Source organism: Maylandia zebra, linkage group LG15 (genome assembly GCF_041146795.1).
Source record: "Maylandia zebra isolate NMK-2024a linkage group LG15, Mzebra_GT3a, whole genome shotgun sequence".
NCBI lineage: Eukaryota > Metazoa > Chordata > Actinopteri > Cichliformes > Cichlidae > Maylandia > Maylandia zebra.
In genome coordinates, this window is record NC_135181.1 from 6,705,305 (window position 1) to 6,731,054 (window position 25,750).

Sequence of the window (25,750 nt, forward strand, 5' to 3'; positions counted from 1 at the left end):
TCTTGTGGCCACAGACCTGTCTTAGTGAAGGGACAGAATTTTTGAATACAGATTTTAAACACTCAAAAATGCAAGCGTTGTGATAAATATTTGGAAAAAATATTATTAATGTGTAACTTTATTATTTGCAAATTACTGACGTATGAGAATTACAATTTCTAATAATAATAATTAAGCAAAGAAACAATGGGGCGGAACTGTCCCACTTGTGTTTCCGTTGCACGCCCGGATTGTTTTTGCCATCGCGCTTCTCATGCGGCCGCTTTCATTCTGCTTCCTTTTAGCATTTAGCTAGATGGGGTGGTTATCGTCTGTGCTCCCGTAGAGGAGTAACGGGTTTGAATTCTGGGATGGTTCGTTGAATAATTGTCTTTTGCTTGCAAACATGGCGCTTTCGATGGAAACACAGCTTCAGAGCATCTTTGAAGATGTTGTGGTAACTTGCACCTTTGTTTACTGAGTGTCAGCCGAGCTAACATTAGTTAGCATGTCAGATAACTGTAGTAGTATTTTCTATTTACTGAACTTACTTTGGATTGCAAATGAGCAGTCCTAAATATAACCAGATGGTGTTTTTACTTTATGTCCCCAACATGAGAATTAACAGCTATGGGTGCACCGTTAATATCACAAATCTTCACTTACGTTAATGTATTTTTATTTTCTCCTTCTTTTCTTAGAAAACTGAGATGATAGAAGAGGCCTTTGCTGGGTAAGGCTGCTCTGAATTCATGTTAATAACGCCCGATATTTGCAATTGCATTGTTATTAGCTTTAAAAGGTGTAATGTTAAGTTACTGCACACTGGTAGTGCTGCTGGATGTTTCAGCAGTAAGACCATACATACACTCACAGGCCACTTTGTTAGGTGCTGGAAACATTTCTCAGAGATTCTGGTCCACATTGACATGACAGCATCACACAGTTGCTGCAGATTTGTTGGCTGCTCCATCCATGATGTGAATCTCCTGTTTCACCACACCCCAAAAGTGTTCTGCTGGATTGAGATCTGGTGACTGTGGAGATCATTTGAGTACATTGAACTCATTGTCATGTTCGAGAAACTAGTTTGATGTAATTTGAATTTTAAGACATGCTGTGTTATCCTGCTTTGCTTCAGTGGCCTGTTCTTATTTTACATTACCGGCATCCATTATGTTCCTCAGCCGCTGTAGTCCATCTGCCTCGGGGTTTGACATGTTGTGTTCAGAGAGGCTCTTCTGAATAGGGGGGTTGTGTTTATCGGAGTTGCTTTTTTGTTCCCAGCACCTCAAAACAATCTGGCCATTGTCCTGTGACCTCAACAAGGCATTTTCCACCAGAGAACTGCTGCTTGCTGCCTTTTCTCTCTTTTCTGGACCATTCTCTGAAAACCCTAGAGATGTATATGTGGGGAAATTCCCAGCAGATCATCAGTTTCTGAAATAATCAGACCAACCTGTTTAGCACCTACAACCATGCCATGTTCAAAGTCACTTAAATCACCTTTCTTCCCCATTCTTATGCTTAGTTTGAACTTAACTAGGTCTTCTTGACCATGTCCACATGCCTAAAGGCAGTTAGGTGATGTTGTGTGATCGATTGATTAGATAACTGTATTGAAAAGATGTGGCTAACAGAGTGGCCGGTGTGTGTATATTAAAATGTATGGAGCAAAATTAAATGCTAAAATTAAGAAGTGTGTTTTTAGGATGTTTATGGACACTCCAGAGGATGAGAGGACTAAGCTGATCAGTTGTCTTGGAGCCTTCAGACAGTACTGGGGAACCCTGCCACAGGTTTTTACACACACACATACACTCCCACTTGCTCACACCTACATGGCTGAGATTTCTCAGTTGCTCCAATGTCTTTCTGCAGGAGTCTCATGAACAGTGTGTGCAATGGATTGTGCGCTTTATACACAGTCAGCACAGCCCCAAGAGGATCTCCTTCCTCTACGACTGTCTGGCAATGGCTGTGGAGACCAGTCTTTTACCACCCAGGTACACACATACATATAGTGTGAGATTATTTGACGCCTAAAGAAGTAAAATGGGTTCAAAGAATGATTTATAATATTTCCATATATTAATTTATTATATTTAATTTATCTGTTTTATGACATCCCAATAATGAGTTGTTTTTAACTGTATTTATTATGTTTGATGTTATTTGTCTAAATCATTAATCTTCGTATCTTTAGGATGGTGTGCGTGGCCTTAATAACCTCAGACAGTTTGGAGTGGGAGAGAACACAGTTGTGGGCATTAACTTTCAAGCTGATCCGCAAGATCATCGGGGGAGTGGACTACAAGGTCTCTGACACGAAACTTCTAGCACACAGACACATCTGGATCGATTCTTCCAATTCGTTTCTTCAATTCTTCGATTGTTTGTGCTTTTTTGTTTTGATTTTCAGTGGTTTTATTTTTGTTGACTGCTGCTAAACAGGGATCTCTGGCTTTTAGAAGAATATCCTACAATGTGTCATACGTTTTAAAGTCATTTTAAGCTTTCCACGTGAGACACTTGTTCATGAATTCTTTTATACTTGTTGCGTCAGGGTGTTCGGGACCTGTTGAAAGCTGTGCTGGATAAAATTCAAACTATTCCTACCACTGTCAGCTCAGCTATAGTCCAGCAGCTTTTGGCTGCCAGAGAGGTACCCATCTTTATACCTTTAAAATGAATTATATGTCATTTTTGATGGTTTATTTGAATACTTTTTAGGTTTACTTATATTTATGCATGTTGCAGGTGGTAGAATATATCCTGGACAGAAACGCCTGTCTCCTTCCAGCCTACTTTGCTATCACAGAAATTAGAAAACTTTATCCAGAGGGGCAGCTCTCACACTGGGTGAGTGTTTGTGTAGCTATGTGTAACATTATATGTAACACTATATAGTCTGAATTTTTATTTGTGAATTCCTTATCATGTCTGTGCATTTTCAGCTTTTGGGCAGTTTGATATCAGACTTTGTGGATAGTTTTAGACCCACAGCCCGGATCAACTCTATCTGTGGTAAGAGGAACTGGTTGCTTCTCCTTTTATGGATTCCTGGAGATTTAAATATGCCGCTTATCATTTGAAGTGTTATTATTATTAATAGGACAGTCACTAGAAAGTGAATGAAAACTAAAAAGACAGTTTGTAGTTATTTATCTCATGTAGTCAGTCTGGTATGTACAATCATTTGTTGCGTCCGTGTGTCCTCACAGGACGATGCAGTCTGTTGCCAGTGGTGAATAACAGCGGTGCTATCTGTAATTCCTGGAAATTAGACCCCAGCACTCTTCGCTTCCCTCTGAGAGGCATGCTGCCGTTTGACAAGGTAACAAACGCGCTGGACTTATACACCACGCACACCTTTAGACGTACAGAAGTTTGATTGTGATTTGTGTGTTATCATATAGGACCTTTTTGAGCCACAGACAGGGTTGCTACGCTATGTACTAGAACAGCCTTATTCAAGAGAGATGGTGTGCAACATGTTGGGGCTCAACAAGCAGGTAAAACAACCTCATCTTCTTTTGTATTTTTCCCTTTGCCTCCATATCAAGACCTCCAAATGCCCCCACATTTCCTGCCCCCGTTATTTTCATCTTACCATCTTTTATCTGCTCCTGCTCTTGCTGTTTCCCTTATCCTCCATGATCTTTTCTTTGCGTTGTAATTCGGCACGGGTTCTTCACTTTTCTTTGCCACCCTCCTTATATCCTTCTCCCGTCACACCTCTCTTACCTTGTTTCCCTTGTAGTCCTTATAACACACCTATATAAGAACAAATGTAAAGCAACGCTGTGAGCTTGGCCCATAATGCACTGGTGTCAGTTTGCCCTGTTGGGTTCATGCAGTTTCAGCTCAGCCCAGTTCACTTAGCACAAACATCCACACAGTGTGTCAAGCTGTCATTGAATCCAGACAGTTTGGCATTATCACAAATATTTCTGTGTAGGTTCTCAGTTATCCCGGTCATGGCAATATAAGGAGCTTAAAAAGAAAAGCAACTGGACTACTTTAAGTTTCTTGAAGACGAAGCTTCTTCAAGAAACTTAAAGAAGTCCAGTCGCTTTTCTTCCGGGCTCCTTGGATTGTTAACACAAAGCTATAATCAACGCTGTATATGGATATTTCTTTATATTTTGACTTGGAGTAAATAACCCAGAATCTGGTTTATATATCTGAATTGGCTGAGTTGAAACTAACTGTGCTGAACAGACAGTAAACAACCTAGCTACCTTAGTCACCACTTTCTTTTCTGTCTCTCCTTCCCTCGCCCCCCCTCCTCTCTCCGTTTCATCCTCTTTCTTTGTTTCTCTTCCTTTTCTCTCTCTTTTGTCCTCTGGCTGTGTGTTGTATTTGTCTGTCTCTCTGCCATGCGCTCTCTAGACTCTGAACATTGCCCAGGTATGTCCTCTTCCTGGTTGCCTGACCGACCCAACTAACCAGCTCATTGGACGCTTAGCTTTTTTTTTAGGCACACTGACGACCTGAAACTGGAGAAATGAAGAAAACTTGAAGTGGAACAAAAGGGAAACATGACAGAGCTTGAGATGGACACAGCAGGGCTCCATAAATGGTAGACTGGTGTGGTTAAATAAATATTTGACAGGTGCACTGTTAGGGAGATATTAAAGATTACCAGAAAAAGCAGTTAGTTTAATGGGAAGCCAGGGAGACTTTGAGTCATTAACTGCACATGACTTGTACACAGCGACCTGTTAATTGAACATTTTTTAATAATGCCTGTTTGCTTTGCATCACACCTGCACACCTTATCTCTACCTTACCTTATCTTTTTTGTATCCTCCTTGATATTTTCTGTTAATATTCAGTATATATGATCTTGGCAAAAAAAAAGAAGCACCTTGATTATAATTATTTAGGCTTAGTTAAATTAATGCTTAATGATAAATAGATGAAAAATAGGTCTGTGATTAGCCATGATTACCACTAAGCCTCTTATATTGGGGGTTGTCAGTCAGCTGAAAGCTTTCAAGCTCCAAGTTTCTCAGTAATGCTTAGTACTTGGATTTGTGCTTAGCATGTTTCTGCATAATTCTATTTACTTATTAATGAGTACTCCTCAACTTTGCCTCATTGTGGCCCAACAGACGCAGTTGATTAACATTTTTAGTTAGCAATCCTAATGTCAGCTGAGCTAACTGACACTGATCATACGGATACAGTCCAGACTAAGAGAGCTGCAGCTCCTCTGAGCCGCAAAAGAGCAAATGTAGTCCCAGCTAACAAGTTGACCTTAATTATTTCTGACTTTAAACCCTGCTGTTGACATTTCAAGTCCTGCTGCACTGCATGTATGGATGTAGTCTGGTGCTTGCCTGTTGTTAGCAAGGTCCTCCCGTGTCGGACCTGCTGCTGCTTTCTGTTGTGCTGACCGGGGGCAACACTGAACTATTTTGACTAAGCGGTGCTCTTGTCTTTGGTGATTAATGCAATTTGTTATTGTTATATTTGTTAGCCAAGAGCAAGCTTGCAAATCAAGCAATAGCTAGCCATGTGGCAGACAGTGTCTACAGCAGACTACAGACCCAAACAGAAAGGTTAGTGTGTGCCACAGCAAGCGCAGAAACATTGTGCTGTACCTACAAGTAGACAAGCAAAATATTAGGCACCTCACAGGTTAACTTATCATAACTTTATTACTTTTTACATAAATAAAAGGCAGGCTGGCTATGCTTTGTTTAATTATAGTCCAGTCTGCATTTTAAGTTGATAGCTCTTAAATAATGCTACTGCACTGTGATAGCAAACTGGATTGCATTAGTCAAAAATGATAAAGTGGCTCTAATTTGTATTGCTTACATTCACCTTATTCCTTTCCAGTAAAAGCTGTAAGGTGACTCTGGAAGGTCAAATAAACTGTAACTTTGGAAAACACCAGGTTTAGCACACAAAACACAAGCTAGGTTAAGTAAAACAATGGAAATAGGGAAAAAAACTGGTTAGTGCGATGGCTAGCACAGTTGCCTCAAAGCAAGAAGGTCCTGGGTTTGAACCCCCATCATGCCGGGGCTGTTCTATGTAGGCCTTGCTTGTTCTCCCCGTGTTTGTGTGGGTTATGTCTGGGTTCCTCCCACAGACTTAGTGAGGTTAGGTCAATTACTGTATATAAACGGTCCATAGATGTCAGTGGTTTGTGACCTGTCCTGGGTGTAGGGTCTCTCACCCCATGACCCTGAGTTGGATAAGTGGAAGAAAATGGACGGATGGATGAAAATAGAGAAAAATACTGTAAAAGCACACAAAAAACAACAGAAATAGAACAAAATCTCACAACGCTTTGCAAAAAAAGAAGAAACACAATGAAAGTGTCTTTGGGGGACACGATAATGTGACGGAAGAGCCGTGGAAATGACAAGCTAACAGTAAATGGCTAATAGCAAACATGTATCTACAGTATTATACAAACCACGTTATTAAAACACACATTACCTGCAACTTTTTCTCCTCAGCTTCTTGTAAGTAGGTCTCAGTGCAGTCGTTTGCATGTTTTGGTTTTTTTCTCCCCAAAAAACACTTCTGTTGTGTTGTATACATTTGTGTGTGTGATTTCTTTTATGTTTGTTTGTTTAGTTTTTTCTCTTTCCATTATGATTTGTGTGCTTCTGCGGCGTGCTTTCTTAAGTTGCAATGCGTTTGACCTCTCTGAGCCACCGTAAAGCGGCTCATAAACCAAATAGTTCTTTTCAGGTTTGAGATGGACTGGATTTTTGTTACAGGTCAAAATAATTAAATAAGGGGGTGGCCCGTGAGGACCGCAGTGCTTTATTGCATTTGCATAGTTTGTGGTTATTGTCAGCAGGTCAGTGGAACATTTTAATTACGGGCGTTATGTTAATAAATAAGATGCTACCTGAATTTATCTTCCTGAAAATGCAATTTCATTACATTGTGCTGGTGCATGATGGGTTAGAATTTAAAGAAGAAGAAAAAAAGGTTCCCATTAGTCAGGCTGTTGATCAGTTACAGTATAAACTAGCTGCTGGTTATATTGCTGGTTTTTAAATATATCACTGGGTGATCTGTGTACATGATTTATTTGTAGACAACAGATATGCCTGTGGATCTCTCTCTTACTCTTTTTCTTCTATCTGTTTGTTGCCCTTTTCTCTCTCATTCTGTGAGCATGTGTGTGTTTGCCTGCGGTGGAAGAGAAGCTGTGCCGAAGGCCAAAGCAAAGAAAAATCGGATGGTCATTTTCACAGCTACTCTTCTTCCTCCCACTCACACCTTTGTCCCTTCCCAGACCTGTTAGTCTGCATGTGGGAATGTGTTGCAGTGGCTGGTTTGCTGTTTTATGCTGTGCCTTTTAGTGCCGTACCTGACCTGTTCGTGCTGTGCTGTTCAGTCCCTCGTGTCTCAGTGTAAGAAGGGCTCTGTTAAGAGGCCTGACATGAATGTCAATGCCTGCGCTGCAGAGATCCTCACTCCTTCTGCTCTAATTTTGCCTTTTTACATGTAGAAGATGGAACAAATGTGAAGGCCATATGTCAGGAAAGTGTGCAGCTTTTTTTATGAAATCATAGTTCTTTTTAAATTAAATAACAGACCCAGCGACATGAAATATCAGCTACCTCATACAGTAGAACAGGGGCTGTGTGGATTGTAAGTGAAGCCTGTAATATTATCATTATTATTATCATCATTATTATTATTATTATCATTATTAACCCTTATTAGATGGAAAAATAAAAAGATTTAAAAACCCTCTCATTTCCACTAATCCTCCATTTCGTTTCCTTTTTTTTCTTTTTATCCCACCCATCTTTTAAATAGATGCATTTTTTAAATTCTTCATGATAGAGCATGGGTTATACTGGATATACTGGAGCCAGTACAGATTTTGAAGTGTTAAAAATTCTAGTATGGATATCCTGGCCAATATTCTTTCTATATGTTTGCTCAGACTATAATATAATTATATTAAAAAGGAAAATTATGGGCTTATTTGTCAAACTAGTTAGCTTTAGCGTCTATCCGTTTCTGAATCTTCTGATATAACAGCTACTTCTGAGCTTGTGAACCTTGTGACTGTTTCACATATGGAATGAAACCCCTTATTTTAAATCTTTTGTATGTATTAGAGCTGTAAAAGATTTCACAGAAGACCAAAACACATCTTCTTTTCTGTATAGTAACACAAGCTGAGGACCAGAATATTAAGGGATATGGGTAAATACTGGAATATGGCTACAGTCCATTGTGACAACACAAGAAGGAGATGCTGTCCTGCACGCAGTGATCTTTTTAACAGTATCTGGAATAACTGTCAACAAAAATGTTTGAATGTGAAGTAATTTATTAAAGATTTTATTTTTATTCTCTCCTATGTCTATCTTTCTGTCTTTCTTCCTTCAATCCGACCTTCCTTTCCTCTCTTCTTAACTCCACTTCTTTTTGTCTCCTTTGGCTTTTTTCCTCCCTTCTTCTCACCGTTTTCTTTATCCTGTAACACACCTCCCCTCCCAGCATAAGCAGCGTTGCCCGGTGCTGGAAGAGCAGCTGGTGGACCTGGTGGTGTACGCCATGGAGCGCTCTGAGACTGAGGAACACTTTGACGCCGATATCGGAGGAACTAGTCAGCTGCTGTGGCAGCACCTCTCCTCCCAGCTCATCTTCTTTGTGTTGTTTCAGTTTGCAAGTTTCCCTCACATGGTGCTGTCGCTACACCAAAAGGTATGAGGAGAGAAAAAGAAAAACATTTACAGCATGTTTACAGTCAGTTAGGGGCATGAGTGTAATACATGTGTTTACAGTGAACTGGGGAAGCCTCTTGGATGAGAGGTGAAACAGCTTCCCAAACTTTAAGAAGCTCAGTTGCCTTTTTCAAGCTTTTGAGACGTGTTTAAATGTATGCAATGGAGTGAGTTGTAGCACGTGTCATAACATTTATTAAATATGTTTAACAACATGTTACTAACAAGGAAAAAATTAAATGAAGCAGATTAAATTCTGTGTATATGTGTTTTTAATGATTTATTTTCTCTTTTCCCTTATTTGTTCTCATCAGCTTGCAGGTAGAGGTCTCATTAAAGGGAGAGATCATCTTATGTGGGTCCTGCTTCAGTTCATATCAGGAAGCATTCAGAAGAACGCCTTAGCTGACTTCCTGCCTGTCATGAAGCTTTTTGACCTGCTTTACCCAGAAAAAGAGGTACAAGTTATTGCAACTTGTACTGTCCCATTTTTATCTTGTTTTTGTCTTGTTTTTTTATTAGATCTATGTTTTAAATATTCATCATTCTAATATTTTACTGGGGTGGTACAATAGACTAATATTGCTTGTGGTATGAGTGTCACCATCGCTTTCTGTTCCTCTTCAGTGCATTCCAGTTCCTGACATTAACAAACCCCAGTCGACCCATTCGTTCGCTATGACCTGCATCTGGATCCATTTGAACCGCAAAGCTCAGAACGACAACTCCAAACTGCAGATACCCATACCGCACTCTCTGAAGCTGCACCATGAGTATGTCTTTCACAAAGATATGCATTTAGCGATAATAAATACTTCAAAAGTCATAATTTTCCCTAAACAGGGCATACCTGGTTAATTGTCGCCCAGAATTCATAAAATGACAAACGTCCTTTGCGGCTCTCTGTCCACCGCTTTTCCCCTTCTTTGTTTAGATTTCTTCAGCAGTCGCTGCGTAACAAGACCCTGGGCATGTCCGACTATAAGATCGCCCTGCTGTGTAACGCCTATAGCACCAACTCGGAGTGCTTCACTCTGCCAATGGGCGTCCTGGTTGAGACCATCTATGGAAATGGATCCATGAGGATCAACCTTCCCGGCACCAACTGTATGGCTTCGGGATCGGTCACTCCGCTGCCCATGAATCTGCTGGATTCGCTCACTGTGCATGCAAAGATGAGGTAAATGAGTAAAACACAGAGAATGTTTTAATTAATTTCTTCTACTTCAAATCCCTGATAGCCTGCCCTCCGGTCTCCAGTCTGATCCACAGTATTGCCACGCGTGTCATCAAATTGGCCCATGCCAAGTCCAGCATTGCTCTTGCCCCTGCATTGGTAGAGACGTACAGCAGATTGTTGGTCTACATGGAAATTGAGTCCCTGGGCATCAAAGGATTCATCAGTGAGTCTATTTTTTAAAACTCACTTAAAGTTTGCACTATGTTGAATTGTAGATGTATGAACTGTTATTTTATTTGAGGAGGAGATCATTTTACTTCTTAACGACTAATAGTTGTTTGGGATTGTCACGTCATACTTCTGTAGAGATAGCTAGATGCTAGATTCTGAAGTACTGCAAACATAGCATATGGACACCTGCACTCCTTTAGGCCAACTTCCAACTCCCAAGTTGAACCGTTGTAAAAATGTAAAGAGAAGAATGTACAGATATTTGTAAAAGTAAAAAGTTGCCTGAAAAATAAATGCTCAGGTAAAGTACAGATGCATGAAAATTCTACTTAAGTAAAGTATGAAGTATTTGTACTTCATTACTTCCCAGCTCTGCAAATAGCCGACATAAAGCCGTCTGAATGTGTCAGGTTTCAGAATAGTGTTATTAATCTCTATATTTATAGTATCATGAACATTTTAATGACATTTACTGAGGAAGCAGGTTTATTTACATGATACTGTTTCATTATGGGGTTTTGCAGTACTATCGATATATTGAGCTAGTAAAATTTGCAAGTGTTACAGTTTACTGGGACACAGTTACATTATTATTTATTCTCTTTGGAGCTCCAGAAACGTTTTAAATAATGAGAAACACTCTTGTCTGTCCAGGTCAGTTGTTGCCCAACGTGTTCAAGTCTCACGCGTGGGGAATCCTTCACACATTACTGGAGATGTTCAGTTACAGGATGCATCACATCCAGCCACACTACAGAGTCCAGCTGCTGAGTCACCTGCACAGCTTGGCTGCTGTGCCACAGACCAACCAGAACCAGCTACATCTGTGGTAATGTAGAAGCATGTGTCGCATATAGCTAGTTCCTGCTAATATTAGAAATTTAAAGCAAAATTCCACATTTTGTTGCTTTTTGAAGTCGAAAGATTAAATCAAAACAAATATTAAAATGCAGCGTGAGTGTTGTGTGCTCTTTTAATGCACTTTATTGCCTTTGAACTTGAAATTTGTGATGTTCCTACCATGAAGTGAAAATGATCTGAAACTTGAAAGTTATTCTTTTAAGTCCTTCTGTTTGAAATAGTTATTTGCTTAATTCTAATTATTTACTCAGGTAAACTAACTGTGGAAGACAGAAAAGTCCCACACAACATGTTCTCATGTTGTCCAACTCAACTGAGAAACAAATTAAGCACAAAAAAATGTTCATCAGGATTATGATGTAGTGAAAAAGAGTCATCATTCCTCTTTCTGTCTTTGTCCTGAAGTGTTGAGAGCACAGCTCTGCGCCTGATCACAGCTTTGGGGAGCTCGGAGGTGCAGCCGCAGTTCACCCGCTTCCTCAATGACCCAAAGACAGTTTTGTCAGCCGAATCCGAAGAGCTGAATCGCGCCCTGATTCTCACTCTGGCCAGAGCCACACACGTCACCGGTACTCACTCAGTTTTTGAAGCCTCATTTGCAGGGTTGTTTTGGGTTTGTTTGTTTTTTGCTGCCCGCTTCATTTTAGCCATTGTTTCGCTTTTTGCTTCACTTCTAATCATCGTGTTTGACTGAAATCCGTCTCGTTTTATTTGTCACCTGCTTCCTGTATGTGCAGATTTCTTCACAGGGTCTGACTCCATCCAGGGCACTTGGTGTAAGGACATCCTGCAGACAATCATGAGTTTTACGCCTCATAACTGGGCCTCACACACGCTATCCTGCTTCCCTGCACCACTACAGGTGCAGATATTATGTTATGCAAAATATTCAAGTAATAATTGTGGTTTATTGTTGTTTTTCTCTGTCAAATAAAACGTCTGAATCTTGCTGTAGTGACTCCTGGACCTCTGTTTTTGCTTCAGGCGTTTTTCAAGCAGAACAACGTTCCTCAGGAGTCGCGCTTCAATCTGAAGAAGAACGTCGAGGAGGAGTACAGGAAGTGGAAGTCGATGGCCAATGAGAATGACATCATCACCCACTTCTCCATGCAGGGCTCACCTCCACTGTTCCTCTGTCTGCTGTGGAAGATGCTGCTGGAGATGGACCATATAAACCAAATAGGCTTTAGGTTTGTTATACACGAGTTAAGCTTCCACATGTATATAAAAAGTAGAGCGCAGCGGGGGAAAAAAGAAATACTTAATTAAATAATCCAAAGCTGTGATCAGCGAGAATATTACTTGTTTATGTTTCCAGGTTACACTCACTATTAAAGACACTGCTGAGTGTATTTTAATGAACCCTGTGTTAATGATGCATCTCATCTCTGTTGTTGAGGCATTTTAAATTTAACATTTTACATCAATTAACCAGGAAGGCGGGGGTGGGTCCTACACAGCATCTGTGACTAATTGATCCCGAGGGAGAAAGCTGCCTTATTGTGGGATGATGAGCTAACTGCTGTTTTTTTGTGGGGGGGTTTTCCATTTCTTTTTTGGTCCCTCAGGGTCTTGGAACGTATTGGAGCACGTGCACTGGTGGCTCACGTGCGCACATTTGCCGACTTCCTCGTCTATGAGTTCTCAACGTCAGCTGGCGGGCAGCAGCTTAACAAGTGCATTGAAATACTCAATGACATGGTCTGGAAATACAACATAGTCACGCTGGATAGACTCATTCTGTGCCTGGTGAGGACAGACGGAGAACTACAGGATTATATACTGTAACAAAGACATCATTGATTCTACACTTTTTCTTTGCCCATGCTGCAATACGATAAGGGTCCATGTCTCTGCCTTCAGGCGATGCGTAGCCACGAGGGAAACGAGGCTCAGGTTTGCTACTTCATAATCCAGCTGCTGCTGCTGAAGCCCAATGACTTCAGAAACCGAGTCAACGATTTTGTCAAGGAGAATGCTCCCGAGCACTGGCTGCAGAACGACTGGCACAGCAAACACATGAGCTACCACAAGGTATACGTGCGACAGAACACGTTCCATTAAAAGTTAGTTCCACAACTGTGAGACATCTCAAAAAGTCAAGTTAAATGTAGAAATTAAATCAAATCTGTTTTAAAATGACCATTTCTTCCAGAAATACCCAGAGAAGTTGTACTTTGAGGGTCTCGCAGACCAAGTCAACCCTCCCATGCAGCTCCAGCCTCAGTACCTGCCAATCTACTTTGGGAATGTGTGTCTGCGCTTTCTGCCCGTTTTTGACATTGTCATCCACCGCTTCCTGGAGCTCCTTCCTGTCTCCAAGTCTCTGGAGACGCTGCTGGATCATCTGGGAGGGCTGTACAAGTTCCACGGTGAGTAGGGCTACAAGGAGGACTGTGCGGGTCCAAGATGAGGGGAGTTGGATTCACTAGGACGTCTTAACGCATTCTGAAACAGGAAATCCCAGGCAGCTCATTCAGTGGGAGAAATGTTTCATCACTCATCTAAGTAACTTCTCCAGTCATCCACTTATCAGAATCAGCTTTTTGGGATAAAAAAGGGAAGGTGAACTTTGCCATTAATTGGGGATTTGTATTTACCGCTGCGTTTCTTTGCAGATCGCCCTGTGACCTACCTGTACAACACCCTTCACTACTATGAGAGACACCTGAGAGACAGAACCAACCTCAAGAGAAAACTGGTTCATGCCATCATGTCTTCACTGAAGGTAAACAGAGAAGACACATTCATTAATTCATGTATCTGAATAGCTAATGCGCAATTATTGATATCAGTGTAACGTTTTATTTTGCAGGACAACCGCACTCCAGGCTGGTGTCTCAGCGAAACCTATCTGAGGTTTGGCATGAATGCCCGTGAAGAAAACGTGTGGATCCCTGATGACACCTACTACTGCAAGCTGATTGGACGCCTTGTGGACAATATCCTTCATTAATCTATCACTCTTAACAACAAAAGACCAATGTCTGGTCATGGAAAGTCATTGGTCTTTTGGGCTGCTGGAAAGTATATTTACCTTACCGCTGTGAGTTCTTGTCTCCCTTAATAGCTTTAAAGAGGGATTGTATTTATTAATCCATCTAAGCTCATTTTATTGCAGCCTCGGGGGTTGTTAAAGTAGAAAAGAGTTATTAAAAACAAGATAAAATCGGTTGGATGGGGTTCGTGTGCTCCACGAAAACAATATGCGTTTAATTAAAAGTGGAACAAGTAAAACATCCGTGCTTCCATGAAGGCTGTTTTCTCCTCTGGTGATTGTTTATCCTCCTTAGCTTTTACCTCACCCATGGCGGGAAAGTCACCGGGTCCTTTTCCCAACTGTGACTGGAGGTTCAACGAGTTCCCCAACCCTGCGGCCCACGCCCTGCACGTCACCTGTGTGGAGCTGATGGCTTTGGCCGTGCCAGGAAAAGATGTGGGAAACGCTTTGCTTAATGTTGTGTTGAAAAGGTGCAGTAAGCAAGCCATGTGCAATCACTGTAAAGTTTATGGGTCTCATTAGGCTTAAATGGCATCTTTTTGGAATTAATAGTGTTCTGTAGTGTATGCAGAATATTTTAATGATCCCTAAAATCATCTTCTCCTTTCACCTTTTAGTCAGCCTCTGGTCCCCAGAGAGAACATCACTGCCTGGATGAATGCCATTGGACTTGTGATCACTGCACTTCCAGTAAGAAAAATACTCTGACTTTCAGCTTTCACCATAAACTGATGTTCAGATTTTGTCGCCGTGACAACCTGTGATCTCCTCTTCAGGAACCATACTGGATCGTTCTCCACGACCGCATCGTTTCTGTGATCAGCTCTCCGGCATTAACATCGGAGACAGAGTGGACAGGCTATCCCTTTGCCTTGCTTGACTTCACCGCCTGCCACCAGAGCTACAGTGAAATGAACTGCAGCTACGTGCTAGCATTAGCACACGCCGTGTGGCATCACTCATCTATCGGACAGCTGTCTCTGATCCCCAAGTGAGGCGCTCTCCTTGTTTCTATCCTGTAAGACTGTTTCTTTTTGCTCTCCTCATGTCTTTCTGTGTCTTTGCGTAGATTCCTGTCAGAGACTCTGAAGCCAGTCGTCAAGACAGAGTTCCAGCTGCTGTACGTGTATCACCTGGTGGGGCCGTTCCTTCAGCGCTTCCAGCAAGAGAGGACGCGTTGCATGTTGGAGGTACACTTCAGACGTTCTGTTTATCTTACATGAAAGAAATCATTTAGTTTTGTCTTTCTCCTGGTGGATTTTTGTACATTTTGCTCTGTGTTGCTATTTCAGATTGGTGTTGCCTTCTATGAGATGCTGCAGGCAGTTGACAAACACTGTCAGCATCTCAGCTACATGGACCCGATCTGCGATTTCCTGTATCACATTAAATACATGTACACTGGAGACAGCGTGAAGGAGCAGGTGAGCTTTTGACGGCTCCTTGGAGCATAGCAGTGTCACAACAACAATCCAATCCAGTTTTATTTATAGGGCATTTTTTATACATGCAAATTTGACAAAGTGCTGTACAAAGCACCAAAACACCACACACAATCAGTGAAACAATAAAAAAAAAACAACAATAAAAATAATAATATATTGAAAGTAAGAACACACCACTGTCGTTGTGAGTTAAAAGCCAGTTTGTGTTGAGTTTTTTAAAAATGAGGAGATCATCCTAAAAGATGGGCAGGGAGATCATTCCATAATTAAGAGATGATTACTGAAAAAATGGTCCATGTACCTCAGCGATCTTGAGCGAACATATGCGGTCAGCAGCTCAGACAGTACACGCGTGGTCATCCAGGAAAGGTTTTAAAAGCAAATAATAAAATCTTAAAACAAACAGGGAGCCAGCGGAAGGAGGCCAGGATGGGCGAGCACTGGTTAATACAAGCTGTGGCATTTTGGACCAACTGCATGCGAGCAACGGAAGCTTTGATTTATTGTGAACTCGCTAATAGTGGATACAGGAACAGGAAAGTTCCTGTCATTTAATTGTTTATCTGTTATTGCCAGTGTGGGGAAACAGTCTTTATCAATAGGAAACGCTGTAAAAATGATGAAAATACAGTTGAAAGTTAAAAATCTTTGCACTCCTTCACATTTTCTAAAGTTGTCCAGTGACCGGATTAGCATCATCATCAGGGGATTCTGTCCCCGAGGCCTTATGTTTGATACCACTGCACTAGAACCATATTAATATTATTTATGAGCCCTAAATATTACCCTCTAAATACAGTGCAGTTATCAGCATTGCCTTGTTTAATTGCACTGCGAAGGCGTGCATACAGCATTGTTTGTCTGTAAATATCACGCTTGCTAACGGAAATTTCCCTGCAGGTTTGAATAAGAGGCCTGACTGAGGCAAGGGTTACCCTGTTTTCTGCTTTTTTTTTATCCACCGTATACTACTGCAGCTTAGATTTGTGCACAAAATTGACCTATTATGTTGCAGATGAAAGCTTCCAGAAAACGGAACTGCTGCAGAAATTCAAATAAATCCAAACAGAAAGTCTCTAAATATAATTTGTTTGGAGAAATGATGACATGCCAGTAGGACTGTGTAATTATGTGCACAGAGATTAAAAAGTGTGCTACCCTTTGAATAATAGATACCCTAAAATCTGCAGTAAGAAGATGATGAAACCATCATCATGTAAAACAGGGAAAACCAACTGACAAGAAATCTGTGGCTTTTACACACATTCTGAGTGCATGCTGCTCCTCAAAACACAGTTGCTGTTTTTTTATCTCCATTTATCCACTCATTCATTTTTTTTGTTGCTTATTTGGATCTGAGTCACATGGGCACAGATGCCCAGACCTCCCTCTTTTTGCAATGTTTCCAAGCCACCTGTCAGATGTAATCTCTCCTTCATGTCCTGGGTCTTCTTTGGAGCCTCCCTCTGGTGGGACATGCCAGAAATATCTCACCTGATCAGATGCCCGAACCTCAATCTTCCTCCTCTTGATGTGGAGGAGTGGCGGCTCTACTTTGAGTCCCTCGCAATCTCTAAGGCTGAGCTCAGACACCGTTTGGATGGAGTTCATTTCTGGTGCTTATATCTGCAATCTTATTCTTTTGGTCAGTTCTCACAGACATAGGTGAGGGTAGGACCGTAGATGTACAGCTTCACAACAGCAGGTAGCCTCTGCATGGATGTCAACACTGCACAAGTCTGTTCCCCTCTCTCGTGAACAAGACCCATCCATCCAGGGGTTGCAAGGGACCTGGAGCCTATCCTGTGTCAGTGTGAAAGAGAGGATACACTCTGGACAGGTTATCAGTCTGCCACCAGACTAACAGACAGACAACCATTTGAACTCACATTCACCTGTGGGTAATTTAGAAACACCATTTAAGCCAGGCTACCTTGAGAGAAACCTTGCAGATTCCAAGCAGAAAGGCTGTCATGGATTCGAACCCAGTACCTTCTCTCTGTAAACACCAAGATCCCAGAGATACTTAAACGCCTCCATTTGGAGCAACAGCTTACTCCTGATCAGGAGTGGCCACTCCACTCTTGACCAATTGAGAATCCCGGCCTAAGGCTCAGAGGCACTAATTTTCATTTTCAAGTGTTCACTCTCAGCTGCAAACCTCACCAGCGTGACCTGGAGGTTACCGCTTAAAGAAATTCATCATCTTCAAAAAGTAGAGAGGCGATCCTGAGACTTCATCTCTTGGCTGGTTTTCATCACTTTTTTGCCGTTTTAGTTTGAGCTGAGGTGCAATCCCAGAGGCGTGCCCGACTTTATAAGAGCAGGTTTGTTGGAACAAACCTGCTCTTATAAAGTCGGAAGCCACCACAGGACACAATATGCTGTGTTTTTGGTGCAGTCATTCTAAAGAAGCAAATGTGATAAATACTGATGTGATGCTTAACTGGTAATTACAAAGCACCTCTCTGACACAACCTAATTGCCTTTCTTGTTTAGTTCCTGCTTTTAGCTCTGTCTACATCACTGTATTCACTTCTCATCCTTTATCCTTCCACCTTTTTTGTGCTTTGTCTAGGTGGAGAAAATCATCATGACTCTGCGTCCTGCCATGAAGCTGCGTCTGCGCTTCATCACGCACAGCAGCAAGATAGAGACGTCATCCTCAGCTGCCAGCGCTGCCTCCGCTTCCTCCGCCTCTTCCTCCTCCGCCACCCCGCAGCCCCCTCCGTCCACACTCTCATCCTCCACCGCTGCCGCCTCGCCCTCCCCCTCCTCCTCACAGCACACACACACACCTATGTAGGTGGCCTTGCCAAACACAAACGCACAGTAGCGATCATAACTATGAACTTAAATTTTGTTCGTTTTATTCTCATTTAGATATTTTGTATCTCGTGTGTTTATAAACAAGGCCTCCTGCAAGAATTTTGTGCAAATTATTTTCAAAATCTCAACTTATGACAAAGTTAAGAAGAAAAAAAATTTGTTTGTTCTATGTTTTTCTGTTCAGGAAACTCCATAGACTGAGTTTGACAAAATATTTAAGCCTTAACATAACAGACAAAATGGGTCACAGGAAAACAGAAGATTTTTTGTGGCGTAATTTTATCGTATTTTTCTTTGTAGACATTTTTTATGTTGTACATTATTACTTCATTAAAAACGGAGGCAAGTTTTTAAAATAATGGGTCTTTGTAACAAAAACTGTGTATTTCTTTATTTAGACTGTATCCTCATAGTCTCAAACCGGTGATCTTTCATGTGTTCATGTGTCAACCACTTCACCTACACATGGATCCACTATGTTACTGTAAATATAATAACCATGCATATTAAGGTTTTTCTAAGAATTATTCAGTCAAACTAAAATTTTGTGTTTTTTGTTGCTCCTCTCATGTTTTTCATTTGTTCCTGGGCAGGCTAGAAATACCAGAGATTCTGACAGGTCAGCTCACCCCTTACTCTTACTGTGGACAAACACCTGTTTAGTAGGTGAGCCCAAAGCAATATACAGGTTCTGTCTGATGCAATATAGTAACAACCAGCAGGGGGAGCCCAGCATTTACAGTTGACATCAGTCACTTTCCTCACAGATGGAATTAATGAAGGATGGAGGGAGTCATACATTAGGAACCTTACCTTACCTTGCCCCATTTGATTGGTTCCCTTTCTCAATGCCAGAGGATATGGAAAAAGCACATAAACAGGTATCCATTAAGTTTGGTAGAAAGTCACACTCTGAGCCAGTAACACTTTGTATTCTGGCAGAGAGCTGGAGCTGGGAATTTTGCCATTTGACAGTTGGCAGTAAAGCTAATGGTTAGACATAGACTTCATTCCAAATCCTTGGGGTATATTGTTGGGTCAGTAAATCAAATTATAATTAAATTGGTGCCTTTGGATGTTGGGCAGTGGCGAGGGTAACTACATAGTTTTACCAACTATTTTTACTTCCCACTGGAGAAGCTGAACTACAGCAAAGCTGATCAATGGAAACATGTAGTTTAGATTCCTAAAGCTGCTTAGAGGAAGTAGTTAAATATTAGTTTACATCATTTATTCAAAATATCACAGAAAACTACCAACAAATGATATTTCCTTTTATGTCACATTGTAGTTTTAGTATGTGTTTATGTAAATCATCATGGAAATGTATCCAACTGCAAAATTGAGTCAGAAGTAGTGAAGTCTTATTCTCTAATGTCAGTGTTCATCTCTGATTATTATCCCAAATTTGCTGTTATATGGCACGTGGATAAACTAAACATCGTTCCACTCAAGAACAAACGTAATATACTAAAATAAAAAAGGTCACACTGGTGCTGTAAAGTGTAACATATTACAAAAGCACCTTAAAGGAGTGTGTTACTGCACTTGTGTGTTGAAAGTCATAATGCTCTTTGACCCACAATCTGGAAGGATGTTAATCGTGGTCATCAGCAGCAAAAAAAAGCACGCTTGGACCAAATGCAGTTCCTCAAATGGCCACTTGAGGTTGGCTTCAAAACAACCCAACAAATGACTGACGTCCTGTCTGCAAGGCTTCACTTTAGTTATGTGTCGCTTGCGAACGAGACGACTCTGAAATCTGATTCTTTGTAGTGAACAAGAAGAGCTGAATCTTCAGACGGTCCTGCTCAGCTGGCAGAGGCGGGACTTTATCTTGATGGTCCCCCATACAGCCCCCCATACATGCAAAGACAGACAAGGACCATACCATTGTATGAAAGAAGGAAGGGGAGAGACACTCTGAAAACAGCGGGTATAGTGCAAAGGTACATTGTCCATTGTGGAGGACAATAGGGTTCAAACTATTGGCCAGGCTTTAAACTCCATGGAAGTTCTCCACAGTGGTGGTAAATGTTTATAAAAACACTGATTTAAAAGTTGCTTATCAACATACAAACCATTAGGCTACAACAGAAGGCCTAGAACTGAAGAGCCATTTGAGCTGGCTCTTTGAAAAGAACCAAACCTCTCATCACTACATCCACTAAATCAAGATTTCTCGACTGTGTTTATGCCGTTGGTGCCTTTTGGAGCATTTTAATGCAGCTCTTTAATAATCACCATGGCAGTACAAATAAACAATCAGCTCATCCAAGAAGTGTAGTGTTGTTTTTGTATGAACTTAGCGCTAATTAGCAGGTTTCCAGAGACGTGGGAAGAGCCGAACAGGTCTGCACAGCTGAGAAAAATCATAGCAAAATGAGCATAATATTTGAACAGCATTAATTAAACCTGTGCTCATGAAGTACACACACAGGTGAGCAAATTCATTATGAAACCATAAATAAGAAATTTGTCAGTTTTGCAAAGAGATCCCTTTACACACAACTCCCAAGAATATGCATTAAGCCTATCATGTCCCAGTACACATAATATTTTAATATGTTCAGGCATAATATGTTCATTCATGCAGCTGGAGTCAAATTTATTTCTGCAGGAATCATATTAATGTAAAACTGCTCCTTAACATTAATGCTAAACTCCTTGAAGGCAGCTCATAATAAGTCAGAGCTTTACCTTCATCTGGATGTACGATCCAAATCCAAATGTATCTTTGAACTCGGAGTCTTAGGAGATATATTTCCTCATGAGGGGCACTAATGTTGCACGTGTTAAAAATATCTGTGGATATACTGATCAGGAAGAGGTGTGTGCGTGTCCTTTGTGTCAGGGTGAACCGTGAGGAAGTTTTTAATTGACGCTAGCTGGAGAACGATCACTCGCATGAGGCCAGTGATACTGGTAAATTTTAGGATGGAGCTGATCGCCCTCTCATCACTGTTTGAAATATGTATAGATTTTAAATGTTCAGCATCTGTTACATCACATTACCCCCACCATGAAATCCTTGACCTTGCTGTCACTGTAAAAGTGGTATTTATAGTCAGCACACACGCACCAAAGATGAACGCCGGTGTAAAGTTGCACTTTAACCTTGAACGCCATCAACCATAAAGATGTTGTCAGCAGGTAGGAGCCAGTAACTGCACAAAGGTCAGTCTGGTCCGTTTTCTCTCACACTTTGCTGATTCACTTTCTCACCAGTGCTTACCTTAGAAAGTCTTGACACAGGCTGCAGTCTCACCCTGAGCCCTTCGTGCTCACTTTGAAGGCTGTCCTTTTGCCCACATGTAGAGTATTTGAATTCTGATTAAAAAAAAACAGTGTTTACACAGATCGATAATCAATCACTCCTGATTATCCACTCTCAATTACATTGCATTGTCACTAGGTCAGCTGTAACTAAATTACATGAAGATTGTGCAAGCTCTTTGTTAATTACATTAGAGACTTGAGCATCTCTTGTGATTTCCATTGTGGTGACAGCGCAAAGTCTTATTCATCCTCCTTGTGGCTTTAGAGAAGAATGTCTTTGTGTTGAGCAACACGGATTTGGCTTTTGGAGACATGCGGCTTGATGTCATTGTTCCTCTTTATGAAAGTTTCGTGTGTACCAGGTCAGCCGTGACCTAATCACATCACCATTGGTGCCATGCACTCCGGGTGTTTAATCCCATTCTCCTTTCTGTATGTATGAGTCATCCCATGCTCTCCCTATAAGGCCCTCGCTGAGATGTAGGTCAGCGTATGTGCTGCTGGGCCCGTGGCTTACCCATTAAACTCTGGCCCTAAACACAATGTGGCAACACACAGGCCTGTAGATGTACTTTGGGAGGGGTGGGGGTGATATCACAGTGTAGTCAAGTAAAGCTGTCATTACATATGTGTCTCAGCTCTTGTAGTGTTACGTGGGAAGCCAAGGTTTAAATATAGCATGGCAGCATATAACGCCTATGCGCTGGGCCAGTCTACAGCTTCATGTGTCATCCTGTATCGATTCTGGATCCACGTATTACCTCGGTTTGATTCCTTTAACCGTTTGTGAATCTTCTCACGCTAGGAGTTTATTATTATTGTTATTAATAAATAAAATGACATGAAAATCAAAATAAGGACTCGTATTTGTCACCTATATCTCACCACTGGGTGAATTACGATGGAATCAGTGTTTCCCAAAAAATTAAGCCAAATGATCTTAGCGGCCCTCTCAGTTTGCATCTCATGACACAGTAGTATTGATTGCCCTGATATTTAGTACTTTATTTACATTATGACTTTCAACACATGTTCCCTTATGGGATAATTGTAACAATGGGTGAATTTATTTTGTGTCATTATCAGGTAAAAATGTACATTTGTCTAGCTATTGTACTATAGACTTTGCTGCAGCTTACTTATTTGTGTTTAGCACTGATCAGCATGCCAAAATAAAATAATGAACATAGTAAGAGAGTGTATATAATGCTGGATGTAGCCACCATCACATCACCCATTGGTTAGAGACATCCTGTGTTAAAGGATGTAACGTACACTCACAGCGTGGTCTGACACAAACGCTTACCTCAAAAACATCTTTTATTTCTAAATGTTCCTTTTAAAGTGGATCAGAACTGCTTTTAGTCTACCATTTCTCAATTATGGTTAGTTACTGTTTCACCTGGCCTTCACTGTTAAATTACCATTGAAGCACTTTATCATCTACTTTTAGCTACTCCTCCATTTAACACCAGTTATCTATTAATTTCACCCATTTCTCCACTGTGTTTAAATAACCTTTTTGTACTCTTAGCTAGTCATTCAACCACACATTTATCAAATTTACAAACATTTTATTCATTTTTTTTAAAATTTATTTATGAAATAAATTCTTTATTTCTTAGTGCTAGCTATGCTTTAGCTAGCTATTTTTTGACATTTATGAATGTGGTTTTATCATTTATCCTTTCCATTTCTACAGTTTATCCATTTCTTTCAGTGAAATGTCAACCACAACATTCTGATTATTAAGTTAATGTTAGTTTATGTGAAATTGTGAATGGTCTAGGTGAACATCAAAATTTGCTGCCTACATTATTGTGCTGTATCTTTTTAAATATAATTCAATTTCAGCTCATTAAATGTTTATTTATATAGTGCAAAATCACACAGTTGCCTGTATTAGAGAGAAACCCCAACAATCAAACAAATCCTACGAGGCACATGCAACCTTAACTTTTCAGTCTAATCAAAATAGAAGAGAAAGTCATGGATTTCCTAAAATGTTTATTCAAAAAACATACACAACACAGGCTATCGGCTATAAAATGCTAATGCTACCCAGTTATATGCAAAGTGTTGAGGCCAAAGTGTGACCCCGACCAGCTGCTGGGACACAAACTTCAAGACAAGAGCAGCAAAGGTAGGTCAGAGTGATGAGTATTATCACAAACTAACCAGCTGCTATTACCAGTTTTAATTCACCTAATTAAATGCATAATGGATTTAATAATTAAATGCATTTATATAAAGTGTTGAATTTCTGTTATTACTGCAGCCCTCCCGCATCAGTTTGACTAAGTTGACTAAAAAGTTTTTACCGCTGAAAGTTGCTCCACACACTTCACAAAGTATCTTATTGTTCCTGAACCAAAGTGCAAAATGTGTCCACACTCCTCCCAAACGTTGATATATTTGTCACATTTATAATAAGCATGGGAGCTAGTTTTGTCTTGTAAGAAGTTACCCCTTCCTTTTTAGCCCCATCATTTGCTAAAACGTTTCGGTTGTTGTTTCTCATTGAACTACTTGGTTTGACTCTTAAAGGGTTATGGAAGATTTCCCTGTACAAAGAAGTTTCATCACAGTCTTGTTTTTGTTTCCTTGCCCTTCAGTCAGAAACATGAAAACACAACCGTCCGCGCGGCCTTGTATTGTCAACGCTCAAGTCTTTGCGTTCGATTACTCTTTATTAATGGGAAGCTCTGAGCTAAACACACACACGCAGACACAAACGCAGAGCACTCCAGTCGCTCACGCACAGTTGCCATGGTAACCGGATGTATCTGGGGACGCGAGTATGCTCGTCGCTTACTTGCCTCTCTGACCTGAACGGCGCACACGAGTGGGTGATGATCTCTTAACCCAATCGCCGTGAATCTCCTCTGAAAATTGTATTTTTCTGACAAGGAGCAAAGAGTTCGGGGAGAGGAGGAGACGGGAGCCGAGGGGTGAGAAGAACAGAGAGGAGTGGTAGACTGACAGAAGCAACAGTGAAAGGTGTTGATTGTTGTTTTTTGGCACAATGTCAGAAATCCCACCTGTTACACGAGAAGGACTCCGATCGGAGTAGAAATCAATGTGCTGTTTATCTTAAACTGAAAAAGAAAAGTGTGTGGTTAGAGTACCCACAGTAGGGAGAGTAATGATGCCAGAGAGGAAGCAATTATTCCTGACCGCACAGTAATTAGGATTATCGTGGAGGACAATGACATATGGACGAGGAGAATGAGAGCAGCGTCCGGTTCAAATGAAAAATCACGTCATTTTTTGGGCGGGCGATTATGAAAAATAGGCGTGGAGCCTCAGTTTCGACTTTAGCGAGATAACTTTATAATTGCAGGGCTGTATTACTTACAGTAAATACTTATTAGGGGTCATTAATTTTTGTTTGCCTTTAAAAAAAACCTCACCTGTTCGATTTTATTGGTCTTGAACAGATAAACAATGAATATAGAAAAAGCAGAGACATAAACCTTCCCAGCTATATGCAAGCTGAAACTGCTCGGCTGATTGCTGATTGCCACTATGTGTCACCAGATAATTAGAGGTACTGTTTTCCAACATTTGCACAGGCACAGATGGCCCCTGAATAAAAACCTGCCCTTTTAACTGTTATAAATCTGAGGAATGAATATTGAAGACCAGATAATCACTAACATTGTTAAGGCTTATTTTTATACTGAACTGACGCAATGACCGGTGCCTTAATCATCACACTTCACATTTCTGGGCACTCACTGCTGAGCAGAAAAATAAAGTGTATTTCAAATGCTAAATACTTAGTGGGGGCTCACTTTGGAAAAAAAAAAGTACCAGTGACGAATTTCGGTGACTGTAAACCATTTAAATTCACTTTGATGGAGTCCCACTTGCACAGCAGCATGTGTATTTGCGGAGGACGCCAGATGGTAATCGGTGTAAGCGTAAAGCGAGTGGACAGTATTCTCATCTTCATCATTCCCGATTAAAGAAACAGACAAACACTTTCTTCCTCCTCAGTTTTCTACTGTTGCTAGGTGAAAGCTTCCCAAGGACAAACTGAACATTTTGGACAATAGGAAGCAGCAATATTGTGCTGAAGAAATGGTGATAATTGGAAAGACTGAATCTCCAGAAAATTAGTATTAAAATGCACCGTGGCGTGCCATTTTAGCTCACTGGATAAAGAAGGGTACCCTTATGATATTAGGCTAATGCAAAGACCGAAGTTTGAATG

At 40.9% G+C, this 25,750-nt stretch overlaps 1 protein-coding gene across 2 annotated transcripts; it reads left to right on the forward strand.

Moving 5' to 3' along the window:
• The first annotated feature begins 242 nt into the window (after nucleotides 1-242).
• Nucleotides 243-20,456, forward strand: med23 (mediator complex subunit 23). Of its 2 annotated transcripts, XM_004542020.5 has the most exons (31): nucleotides 243-436; nucleotides 681-712; nucleotides 1,691-1,778; nucleotides 1,861-1,985; nucleotides 2,186-2,297; nucleotides 2,546-2,644; nucleotides 2,740-2,841; nucleotides 2,937-3,006; nucleotides 3,204-3,316; nucleotides 3,399-3,494; nucleotides 4,375-4,392; nucleotides 8,479-8,685; nucleotides 9,020-9,163; nucleotides 9,333-9,478; nucleotides 9,640-9,885; nucleotides 9,966-10,108; nucleotides 10,771-10,945; nucleotides 11,383-11,546; nucleotides 11,715-11,839; nucleotides 11,962-12,167; nucleotides 12,546-12,726; nucleotides 12,841-13,011; nucleotides 13,133-13,349; nucleotides 13,596-13,705; nucleotides 13,793-13,919; nucleotides 14,283-14,448; nucleotides 14,596-14,668; nucleotides 14,755-14,969; nucleotides 15,048-15,168; nucleotides 15,271-15,402; nucleotides 18,002-20,456. In XM_004542020.5, exons 1-31 carry the CDS (start codon nucleotides 386-388, stop codon nucleotides 18,227-18,229), a joined length of 4,203 nt encoding a protein of 1,400 aa, XP_004542077.1. In that variant the 5' UTR covers nucleotides 243-385; the 3' UTR covers nucleotides 18,230-20,456. The 2 variants fall into 2 exon arrangements, with proteins under 2 accessions (XP_004542077.1, XP_004542078.1); XM_004542021.5 differs by lacking the exon at nucleotides 4,375-4,392 and having other exon boundaries at nucleotides 18,002-20,455.
• The last annotated feature ends 5,294 nt before the right edge of the window (nucleotides 20,457-25,750 follow it).